General features: G+C 48.8%; 1 protein-coding gene across 1 annotated transcript in view; it reads left to right on the top strand.

Annotated features, from left to right (window-relative positions):
• Positions 1–8,463: 8,463 nt before the first annotated feature.
• Positions 8,464–12,181, top strand: part of CASQ2 (calsequestrin 2) — a 35,591-nt gene continuing 31,873 nt past the window's right edge. Inside the window, exon 1 of the mRNA XM_009274534.2 lies at positions 8,464–8,922. Within this exon, the coding sequence (XP_009272809.1) occupies positions 8,689–8,922 (234 nt within the window). The 5' untranslated portion in view covers positions 8,464–8,688. The remainder of the gene's footprint in view (positions 8,923–12,181) is intronic.

Raw genomic sequence — 12,181 nt, 5'->3', positions numbered from 1 at the left:
CAGCCATCCCTAAGGAGCGAGGCGAGGTCTCCATCTTTTTGTTAACTTCGACCTTATCATCATACAGTTTGTGATTTTCAGGTCCTTCTTTGGCTCTTGATGGCAGGTTTCATGCTATTACTCAAGCATTTCAGCTTCCATTTTTAAACAGAGAAGCTTTAATAGAGAAGCTTTTCCCTCTTTTGTGGCTGCAGGTAGAAGCTTGAGCACAGGCACCCAGAAGCTGCCGTGCTGGGAAAAATATCACAAGCAAGACACTTCTCAGATCTCCTGGTTTCTAGGCTGACTTAACGATCTGAGGGAAGGGGATACCTGAGTCATTACTTCTGAATGCTTGGGAACACTGTGTAACTGTACTCCAGCTACATACCAATATCCATAGTGGGTTTGCTGCCAGTAGGGCTTGTTCACATGGAAGAATTTGAATTAAAAAATTGCCCGACATTAAAAAAAAAGAGGCATGCCCAAAGCATGCATAAAGGACTGCCTGTAAGACATTGGTACTGCCTGGAAAGATATTCACCCTAGAAATGCGTGTGCCTGATGGGTGCCAACAGACTTTTTAGAGAGATTCAGGGCCGGCCCAGACTGTACAAAGTCCCATTAGAGAAGAGGGAGGTCAAAATGGAGCAGAAATTCAAGAGAAGCAAATCCTTTCTGTCCCCTTACAAAATTAAGGAGCGTGCTAAGCTTGTCCAGCTCATCATCCGAAAGGAATGAGGTTCCCAGTGGCACAGTGAGCTCACCCCAGCACTTCCCGGCCCTGCCAGCTGCGCCCCGCCAGGCGTCACAGTCCAGGGCCGCTGCGGGCAGAGGGGGGAAGGTTTTGAGAGGCAGCACAGGAGGACGGGAGCAAAGGAGAGCTGAGCTGCCACTCCAGTGCAACAGGTGTAAATCTGCTGGGCACAGCTCCGTCAGCAGCAGCCGGCACCACGCCGCTAAATTAAACACCCCTCCAATCATCAAGATGTTATTAAATACGCTGGTGCTCTCATGGCTAGGAGAAACCCGAGGTGCAAGTGGCATCCCAGACCTAGCCACCCCAACCCTGCCTGGTGCAGGATCCTTGTTTTAGACCCTGGCCCTGGAGGGCTGGGTGGAAGCAGCACTGGTGGCTAATGCGTGCAAGGGCGCATGCAGGCAGGGACACAGACATATGCTCGGACATACCGATCATGGCCAAAGCTAGGCAGGAGTGATCTCACCTCCTCCAAGAAAAAGGCAGGGGACCGATGGAAATGGCCAGACTGTATGTGCCCCAAGGGTTTCCAGAAGGGAACGCACTGTGTCAGACCATGTGGTTTATTTCTTTTACTTTATTATTAGTACTATTATACTAATTATAATTTATATTTATAATTAGTATTATAATTATTACTACATTATTAGTAATTGCTGGGGTGCCTGGGCCAGAGCTCAGCCTGCGCCCATTCACACCCCGGCTCTCGGGGGACCATCACAGGCCCATGCTTTCACACTGGCGCAGGGCTTGGCTCTGGATCACCAAGTCTTCATGGAGATCACCGAGAGCTCAGCTCTCAGCATCTCTCAGGGGAACATGCCTGGCCAGGTCTCTGAACCAGCTCTCCTGAAAATTCAGCCAGCAGCAGTTGTGTCCCCTTCTCCAGCTCTTCAGCATACCAAAATCTTCAGGAGCCCGGACCTGGCCTAGGCTCCCTGCCTGCCTAAAGCACTAATTCCCATCAGTCTAGTGTCTAAGCATCTTGCAACGTCATATGTTCCCCGGACCCCGCCGGCACGGTTCAGATGGAGAACTGAGACATGGAGGGATTTTTCCAAAGCCCCATGGGAAGCCTGTGGCAGTGGAAAACTCGAATGTCCATCTCCTCCCCACAGCCACCTCCTGTCCCTCCTGAAGCACCTGTCCACACCTTTCTCGCAGGGGGGAGATTATGCCTCTGTCTCAGGGGCAACTGCTTTAACTCGTCAGTTGTGACATCACAGCACAGGAAGGTGACACAGAACCGGGCAGGGTGGCAGTGACATGCCATGGGATTTGTCCTAGGGGAGAGTTTTTCAGTGTGTGGCACTGGAGTTTTTCTGAAGTAGTGTGTGTTAAAGGTATCTGGGGAAAAAAGGACCTCTCATCAGTCAGCTTAAAATTGTTATGCAGGGATCTGCACTGACACCAGAATGATTTTAGGAGTTTGTACATCAAAAAAAGGTTGAAAGCCCCAGCGCCAAATGCATGTCAGACCCCTCCTTGCTCCCAGGTCCCGCAGAAGAGAAGGTGGGCAGGAGCCCACTGCAGTCAGCAGCGTGGCCGGGTCTCGGCTCGGGCTGCTTTGTGCGGTGTGATCGGCAGAGCTCTGGGTCACGTCTGTAGGGTCCTGGCTCGTTGCGATTACTGGCAAGGTGAAGATTTTACTAACCAGGCTGTGGCTAAGTCACATCTCCCTGTTTTCGGGTTAGATAAAGCCAGAAGGCCAGATACTTGCTCAAAAGTCTCTTCCAGACACTAATTATTTGCCCAAACAAGGCTGCCTTCCTGTGGCTCCGAAAAGGCATTGCCTATCATTGGACCCAAAGTTTTCGGGTTAGATAAAGGCCAGAGGCCAGATACTTGCTCAAAAGTCTCTTCCAATTATTTGCCCAAACAAGGCTGCCTTCCTGTGGCTCCGAAAAGGCATTGCCTATCATTGTACCACAGCCACAAACAGAGCTCCCCTGTGCCTGGCCCTGCAGAGGCAATGTCCTGCAAACGGCAGGCATGGGCTCCCGTTAAAGGCTCAGTGAATAAACCCGGGTCTGGCTTCTTTGGGCAGGGTGCCAGTTACTCCATCCTAGGAGAGAGGAGTTTTTGCAGCAAAAGCACAGGGAGCGATGGGACACCTAAGTGTAGCCCTGCATGCTTACCAAATATGATCAGGGCCTGCAGCTTATGAAATGGTCTTTCCTGGAACATTTTCAGATTAGGGGTTTTTTTACCATCTCTCTGCCCAGTCATTAGTAGGATCCAGGCTTCTTCTAACATGTCTAACACAATGCAGGTACAACCAGGCACAAAGCTGTTGCCCCAGCTAGGGTTCCTATAATGCCAATTTTAAGCTCTTCTTTCTTTAAAAATATCTGGGTGTATCAGAGGTAGCATCTGTTTGCTGGCTCCTGTATAACCACAGAAACAATGCAGAAAATCCTTGCATCCCAGTGCTACCTGCAGGAAGGCCCCCCCAGGGGAGCCCCTCTGCCCTTTCCAGGGTGGATTGCGTGTGGATGTCGTACCCTGCTCCCACAGGCGGGCAGAGCTGCTAGCCCAGCCGGGAGGGGTAGGCAAGTCACTGCCTCTGTGTCCTGCTGCAGGCAAGCTGTAGCCTTTTCCAGTCCACCTGATGGGTCCCCCAGCCACCGCAGCAGGTTGCCTTCAGATGTCCCTTGTCAGACCTCTGCATGAAGAAGCAGCCTTGTCTGCTTCCAGCTTTTCTCCTTATGCTTTTCATTTTCACTTTTTTGCTCTCCTTCACACCCATTTCCATCCATGCCAATGGGCCGATTTCCATTTGGCCCCAAGTGATGTCTAAGTTAAATCCTTTCCTGCTGTGTAGGGTTTATAAGCCCATTAGGAGGTAGCTATCCCAATCCTTCTGGGACAGTGCCGGTTTTGACCTTCTAAAGTACTTTCTGGCCTGTATAAGACACAGGTGCCGGACCAGCTCCCAAAGACAGAGAGGTGCAATGGTCCCCATAAGGTGGCACAGAGCAACTTTGCTCTGGGGGACATGATGTCTAAAAACGACAAGACTTTTTTGAAATGTCTGCGTGGCTGAGAGTGAGTCAGGACTCCTGAGTCATCTCGTTGACCTTCCCTTTACAACTTCTATATAATTTCATATAAGTGCTTTTGTCTGTGCTGCGTTTTATTTTCCTCATCAAAAACAGTGTCTGTGTGTCAGAAAATGGAAGGGTTTATAGCATCTTCTTATCACACGGCAGGTCTCAGGACACTTCAGTCAAAACATACAAAGCGCCATCCGGTGCTGCAAAGATCTCTGGCAGTTTAAAACAGGAAAAAAAGGGAGGGAGTGCAAATGATACAACTTCTCTGCCTTGTACTTGCCATCACTGACATGACTTCATTGGAATACAGGCAATGTAAAGCACCATGAAGGACTTGTCACCTTTCAGGGCTGAAGGGAAGGGAGAGAGAACTAGGTTTTCTCGCACTGCAGAGCTTTCCTCGAGATGATAGTGATCCCCTCGGTCTCCTTAGAAAGGTTCAGTGCGTCTCTGAGGCTCCCACCCTAATGACAGCAGTAAGCTGCAAATTATTATGAGCTGTGACCTTGCTCGGCTAGTTGGTGGCAAAAGGCATATTTTCTGAATATGCCTATCTTGCAAAACATACAAGGTCTTAGAAGCTTGAAAAGAGATTAGCTAAAGCAGAACCTTAAATCCTGAAGCCCTGGAAAAAAGGCTCACAAGCATTTGGATCAGCAGTGGCTGGGGACCTCTTTCACCACGTGAGATAGAAAGGACAATGAAGGTGAGAACGGCAGTGTGGCGTGCGGCTGCAGCGGCCAGAACGGAGAAGCAGCAAGTGTATATCCGTAATTTATAATACAAGTAGGAAAAAAATTCAACGAGAAGGAGATTTTTATTTATCCTACATCCCCACCCTGCATTTCTGCAAGCCTGAAGTGAAGGGCTGAGATTGTACAGCTTTGAGCACTTGTATTACCGTCGCTGGCTACCTATCCTCACAAAATTCAAAGAAACAAAGTAAATCCTACTTCAATGCATGTCAGGGGTGGTTTTGCAACCTAATTCCCTGGAGCCAGGATTTTGCTCAATGAATATACCCCAACGGGCCTAGAAGAATGGATCAAGCCATAGCAAGCTTTTCCCTTCATTCTCTCTTTCTTTGCCTGAAGTTTTGGGGCCAGTTCTGAAGGTGGTTTGAACAACGTGGGCACCTGACCAGGTCGGCGGGCATGGAACCCTATCATCTCATTTCTTAGAGAGCTTTCAGGTGGACGGCCCTGGGATGGTTAGCCAGGGAAAAGCATTGTACTGGTTTCTTGAGGCAGGACTAAGAGATGCAGTAGCAGAATGGCTGAAGGAGTCAATGGTTAAGGACTCAGAGTTGGAAGGTTGAGGCCTGCGATCAACTTATATCAGAGACTAACAGATGCCAGCTTTGCCAAGGAATGAGCTATTTGAGCTTAGGGGCAAGGACCCCAGGACACAGTGCTGACCATAACATTCCCTTGCATGGCACTGGCCACAGAAACAGATGTGTTGCAACCATGGGCAGCTAAATGGGATCAGGAAGACCTTGGACTATGCAGAAAGATAGCACAAAGTATTTGTAGTGAACCTGTGAATGCAAAATCCAAGACTTCACAGAGAAGCTCTTTGTCCCCCTCATCCTCCCCTCCTATGGGGAACTGCTATTGTTCCTACCCTATGGGGGAGGATCTGGCACACAGAGAAACCTTTTGTTAGTGTCCCGTAGAAATGGGCCTTTGGCAAAACTCAGGTTCCCCAAATCCATGAGGTCTACACACCGTCCTTCTCTGGACAGTGAGCCTGCCCCAAAATTCTCAATCTAAAACATTATCTGAGCGTGGATGGACAGCTTTGAACTCCCAAGGAGATTTGCGCCTGGGGCCAAGATGGGCATGTTTCAGTGTGCTGCTATCGGGACCCAGAGGGATGATGAAGAAAAAGACAAAATACCTAGGGCCTTTGTCAGGGTGTGGGAGAGTCTGTTTCAGTCCCAGCTCTGCTACTGGTACCCTACCGGCCCCTGGAGAAAAAAGCAGCTTTGTATCAGACTCAAGTACTTCTGTTCTGAACATCCCAAAACATGTGAATCCAGGATTTCAGATCTGTATCGGCAGGGTTACAAGGAGAACATCTGCTTTGACTAAAGTTCATTAGAATTAAGAAATTCAGGTGGTTGAGGCAGTTGTTCAGATTTTGAGGAATTCGTCCTGACTGTCTCCATGGGCTCATCCCTTTCTAAGTCAAACACACAAGTTCTGCCTCCTGGGAAGTGTACAGACATTTAAACCACATCTGACTTAGTGAACAAGGTATCTTGAATTTCAAATAGATGCAGCTAGAGCTGAAAGACCACAGAAAATGTCCACTGGATTTAGCACTAACAGTCCGACTGAGGTTTTGAGAGGAGAGACAAAGAGGTGGACTCTTCAGTGACCATGACATCCAGTGCTGGTCTGCTGGAGGAATTCCATTCGGAGCAGAGGTGAAGCCTAACAGTCACAGATCTTTGCTACTCATGCCATGGGCAGATAAAATAGATGTGTCTGGGGCTAACAAGGCAACACTTTTTGTGACTAAAAAGCCTTTTTATTCCTTTTTTTGATAGCAAAAAGAGGAGAAAATGAAAATTGGGTTATGTCTATTTTTAGGCAGATTAAAAAGTTATTCCGACTAGAGAGAAAGCGCCTCAAAAATAGCTTAAGCGATATGAAAGTGGAGCAATTGCTGAAGATCTACAAGAATAAAAGGAGGGCAGGAGCCTGGGAAGCCAATTTTGAAGTAGCTGTGAACATTTCATTTTTACAGCCCTGTCTGATGAGTGTCTGCTTTAAAACATACTCTGACGCCAGCGGAAGCCTGCTCCTGCACCCCAAATCCATGGGGTCCTTCAAAGGCAACCAGCCAGCCTGATGTATGCCTGGTCATCCCACAAGCTCAGTTCCATGTTTTACAGCCTAAACATTCAGCAAAAGCCTAGCCAGCCATTGCCACCCACTGTGACACGTCTTGCGTCTCCCACTAAAAGCAATCAGATGTATCCAGGTTTGTCACGTCTCCCTCTAGAAATGACCGCCCCTGAAGGGTGCCTCAGTAGGGAGTGTATTTCTGAGGCTGTCTTGCTCTGGCTTCTACCCACATTCCTCAGGCTTCATCATTAGGACTTCAAGTTGCAGGCAAACGCTGAACTTCTGAAAAGGCATGAGCAGAAACTCAGAGGAGGCTTTGGAAATAAGACAGACTTGGAAACTATTGCCCACAGAGTTTCAGTCAGTATGTCGTGGGCTGTTCAGGTTGGAAGTGAACGCTGAGGGGGACGCGTGCTCCTAAGTCACCCAGGAGATGGGTATAATTGCTAAGTAATGCTTGCCTTTCACCCCAAATATTGAAATATCCCAGCCATACAATGGGAACAACTGGTTGGGGCGAGAGTTGTGTGCACCAAGAAGGGACATCATCTCCTCAGTGTGGAAGGAGCAAGGCTGTGATGGGGCAACATGCAAGGAGGAGCATGCACTTGTCTGCACGTCACTTCAGCGGAGGGGGGGAGACCTGTCCCCCCCTGTCAAGCTCTTCTCTGCCAGCCCCTCAGCGTGCCTTCTCCAGTGGATCCGCGTCAGCCCCGGTGCTGGCTTGCAGCCAGCTGGCCTGCCTCCACCTGCCTGTCGCTGCCAGTCATGGGGCAGCGGTGACACCCCGGTCAGAGGAGGGGAAGAGGTGAAAGACTGTGCCACCGAACCATTCTCCCCCAGCAGCATGGCGCAGGCGACGCAGCAAAGCGGCAGCCAGTGCTGAGCTCCCGGGGAAGGGGGAACCGGTCACCGTTCCCGAGAAATGAAGAGAAGGAATATGTGGGACTGCTTGCTGTGAAATGCAACAGGGTTGTGTGAAACTCCCCCTCCGGACCAACAGGCAGGTCCCAGGAAGGGAGGCCAGCAGCCATGGTGGCATCTGTCCGTCATCTTGAGGAGAGCCCTGCCTCCTGCCCCAAGACACTGGCCTGGGCACGTGCCTCCTGCCCTTCATCCCCCTTAGTACAACAGGGTTTTAACCACTCGCCAGCAATGTATGGGGCTCAGTGACTGCTCTGGGCATGGGGAGGTTGCAACATAAGCTGCCCTCTGCTTTAGGATTACAGGTCCAAGAGCCAGCAATTCTCCTGGTACCCTGCAAGCAGAGAAGGTGCTTCAGAAAAGAACTTGAATGTCAGCCGGCAGCTCTGGCTGATGCCCCAGGCAGGAGGAGGAGGAGGGAGTCCCATGAGCGCTCACCTCCTTTGCTGCTGAGGAAACGGGACTTTTCCTCTAGTGGTGCAGGTGAGTCCCTGAAACCGTTTAATCCGAGATCTGTTATCCAAAGCTTAATCACTGTGATGCCCAAGGGGTTACAAAGAGATATACCCTTATTAAAAAATGCAGTAAATACCTTCTATTTTTGTTAAGTCCTAGTAGGACAGGCTGTGCCTTGGTTCCCTCTACAAGTGAAGTCTGTCCCTTCACAAACCCTGCCTGCGTATTCCCAGCATCGACATCTTCCACTCCCTCCCTCTCGCTTGCTCCCTCTCTTTCAGATGATGCAGAGTGCCAGCAAGTCCCTCAATGGTGTCATATCTGTCCTTTTTATTCATTGCAGGGTTTATTTTTAGCCTGAAACAACTGCTTCCTAAAAATGGAGTTCCTAATGACACGGGAGCTGGACACAGCTATGTAAGGTATCCAGGGCTTGGCCTGACAGCTTCTCCTGTCTGTCTCTTTGTTGTGAGCCCAGGACAGCAGAGTTTGCTGCTCCCCACCAGCCTTGCAGAGTTTGGGCTGATCACTAGGAAGGCAGCAGAAAGAGAAACTCGGTTCGAACTTCACCTGGAGCCTTTGGTCTCCCCCTCTTCCCAAATTAAGAAGGAGAGGGACGTTTACCTGCCCTCTGCTGCACTACAAGGGCTCCCCTATGAAGGCGACTTGCTGGATCCTGGCAGGTTTTTACCTGCTTTTCTGCTGCAAAGCAGAAGAGGGACTGAATTTCCCCACCTACGATGGGAAAGACCGAGTGATCGACCTGAACGAGAAGAACTACAAGCAGGCCTTGAAGAAGTACGACATGCTCTGCCTGCTCTTCCACGAGCCTGTGAGCTCTGACAAGGTCTCCCAGAAGCAGTTCCAGATGACAGAGATGGTCCTGGAGGTAAGCACCGCTGCATGTCCCAGCAGGGGTCAATACCACAGTATTTGGAGCTGTGGAGAGGAGCCACGGGATGGGACAGTCAAAGGGTCTTATGCAGGGGGGGATTGAGCACCCAAAAGCTTGGGTTTGTTTACTTGGTTTTGAGTTAGCCCCTGAGTTCTGCGAAGCCCAGGAAAAAGCCTCTTTTGTGCTCCTCTGAGTTGTTTGCTGGGAAATAGTCTTTCTGGGTTGCGTGTCAGAAACCCAGGCAATAGCGAGTAACCTCACAAACCTCAGCAACGTGAACTCAGCTCATTTGAACTTTCCCAAATCTCAGCACAGACCTGAGTCCGTAGCTTGAAATTTTTAGATCCTTTCTCATTCTGTGCAAGCCAATATCCCCCTTGTATTCTGGATTCAGTCCCATTTTCTATCCCACTAGGAGCAATCAGCCAAGAAGCCTTACCAAACTGTGCTGCAAACGGGCGTCCTAGCTCCCCATCCCAAAAGCTCTCCACTGGTGCAGCATTAAATCCCTTTTTGGTTTTCTGACACTTGGTTGCCTGCTTGGAATCAGTCTGTAGCTGCTTGTTAATGCAACAATTCACTTTTGTGCTGGAAAAAGAGTGTTGTTAATTCTTTGGTGAAAGAATGATTAATTAATCCTCAGTAAAATAAATCATGGTAAAAATTACAAAGTAGATTCATAGCATTCTTTCTTGTAGTGTAACTGTAATCTAGGGAATCATTCAGCGGCAAGCCTGGATTGTTAGGTGCTCGTTTCCAACCAGGGGCTTACAAATATTCCCTCTTAACTAAAAGACACGTTTGGAAAGAAAGTGAGAATTGCACAAGAAACACATAAGCTTTATTTATCAGATCCAGAGAGAAAATGTATTGCACCCCTAGGAATATAGCAAATGTGAATTAGAAAATACGCTTGCTGAGGTCCTGCAAAAGTCCAATGTCAAGTTCAAAGTCTACTGACCTCCTCAGCAAGCCTGACAACAAGAAAGACTCAAAAACTAACCAGTTTTTACTCATCTGTCACATACTGTAAGGAAACAGTAACTTGCTCCAGGTAAGCGATCAAATAACATTTGGCAAAGCAAAAAAAAAAATGCTGGAACTCCAGTTGAAGTGTTTATGGTTGGTAGTATAATTGCATTGTTATTTAATAGGATAGCTATTTCGTGCTCGACAGATTCAGGCAGTTACTAGATACATATTTATAGAAACTTGACAGAAGCAGGTACCTGTTGTGTACTATCAGTTTTACTCCCCGTGACACCTATACCCATGTTAACAATTAGCCACATCAAGGGTGTGATGGCTACAATACAATCTGACTTAAAGCTTTTATTTTGCAGGGTTTGATTCAGCAGTGAGTACATTAGTTTAGGACTCTGGTGATCTGGTTTCCAGTTGCTTCTCTGGCATGGACTTCTTATGTGACCTTGGGCAAGAGATTGAGGATTAGATCTGCAGCAGACTACATAATTGTAGTGCTCCAGTCCACTAATGCTCAGCTACCAGCTAACCGTGCCACGCAGCAACTGGCACTTGTGGCTTTGACCTCAAAATTTCCCAAGCACTTGCAGTGCTGATTCAGTGCATGTCTTGAAGTTTCACAGTCCCCCTCCTAGACTGGGAACTGCAGCAGCAGCAATCTGACAGCCCAAGCACAAGAGCAATCTGCAGACTGAGCACTCCTTTGCCTCTGTCACCTGAGGGAATTAAATGGGGAGAAGGTCTCAGAAGGCAAGAGACAGTATCCTGCATAGGACACAGCCCAGCAAGGTGCTGGTGCTCCCAATTTCTGTACTAACTCAACCATGGGAGCACTTGTGAAAGGAGTGGGCAAAGCAGGTTTTAATCTGCTGCCTCTTGTGACAGCACCTCCCTCACCTCAAGCCGTAACATGTTGTGGGGATCACTCTCAATCTTCACTGCCAGAGCTCATCCAGCTGTGGGACTTCACCACATGTTCACCGGGCCAGGGAGAGGGAAACAAATGGCTGCAGTGGCTGCGTGGCTGAGGTGTGGAGCCATTCACCTGGGAGATGAACTGCCTGGGATTGGTCTCCCTGGAGGCAGTCAGCAGCCGAACCCAGCTCTCCTGTAATTTGAGCAAGTACACAGAGGAGTGAGCTGCTGGGTAGGCACAGGAGCAGTGGCAGAGCCTCTCCTTCCAGCCAAACCTGGGAAAAGTTCACTCAGGAAGGCTTTATGTATCTAATTTCAGTAGAGGGTTTAGGGCTCTGACTGCTGAAGGTCCTTTACACCTGAAATAAGGTATATAAGAGGCAAACACTCCAGCCCTCAGTTTTCCCTGCTTGCTAGCTTGGGGGTTCCTGGCATAGGGCGCTGCCTGTGATAAGATGCCTTTCTGGAGCACCTCATGTTTTTCCATCTTACTATACTGAGAATTTACCTGCTGACTCACAACAAGACGTGCTGCTTCCACAGCCTGGAAAACATCATAACCTTAGCCTCCCTTCCATAAAATGGCACTGGTCTCCATCATTAGGAATAATAGGGAGCCTTCATCCAGAACACAGGCAGGTATGGAGCTAAGCAAAGATCTGAGCTGCGTGGTTGTGTCCTATTGCCTGATGAACATGAGTGTGTGTGCATATGGGAGGGAATGGGCTTAATGGATGTTAAGTCCAGAAAACCCCCAAATAGTCCACCCTTTCTGTTTCTCCCACATGCACCTTATAAGAAATCTATAATTCCAAAGACCAAAGACCTGAAGAAATATCTTAGACACCAAGAAAAGAACAAGAGACATCCAATGCCCAGGTTCCAGCAAATTCACTAGGAGAAACTCCCCAATATGCCCGGGTAGTAGACGGCATGGCAAGCATGGCAAACAAACAGAAGTCCCAGTTCCTTCTTCACTCTAGATCCAGACCCTGCTTTAGGCTTCAGCACGTGAGAAAAGCCACAGCTACAAAGCGCTCAAGGGCAAGATGAGCGTAGACAAATGCTCCTCTGACCCATGAATTAATTGTCCTTTGACCACGAGCACGATTTCCCTGAAATATGTAGCCCGTGGTCAGTAACAAGCTCTGACTGGGGCTTCTCCTGTGAGTGAGGAGTCCATGAGGCTCTCTCTCACCTGGGTCCTTTGGTGTCTGATAGGGATTGAGCTCATGTGGTGACATTTCCTTCTTTCAGGGCACTTCAGTCTCTTTCCTTCCAAGTCCCTGCTTTTCAGGAAGCTTGCAATAGCTTTATTATGCCTGAGATCCCTCCCTCCAGAAAATTCGTCCGA

This window comes from Aptenodytes forsteri, unplaced genomic scaffold (assembly GCF_000699145.1).
Source record: "Aptenodytes forsteri isolate BGI_AS27 unplaced genomic scaffold, ASM69914v1 Scaffold379, whole genome shotgun sequence".
In the NCBI taxonomy this organism is placed as follows: domain Eukaryota; kingdom Metazoa; phylum Chordata; class Aves; order Sphenisciformes; family Spheniscidae; genus Aptenodytes; species Aptenodytes forsteri.
The sequence above is the reverse complement of the archived record's forward strand: the minus strand, read 5'-3'. Positions and strand labels throughout refer to the sequence as shown.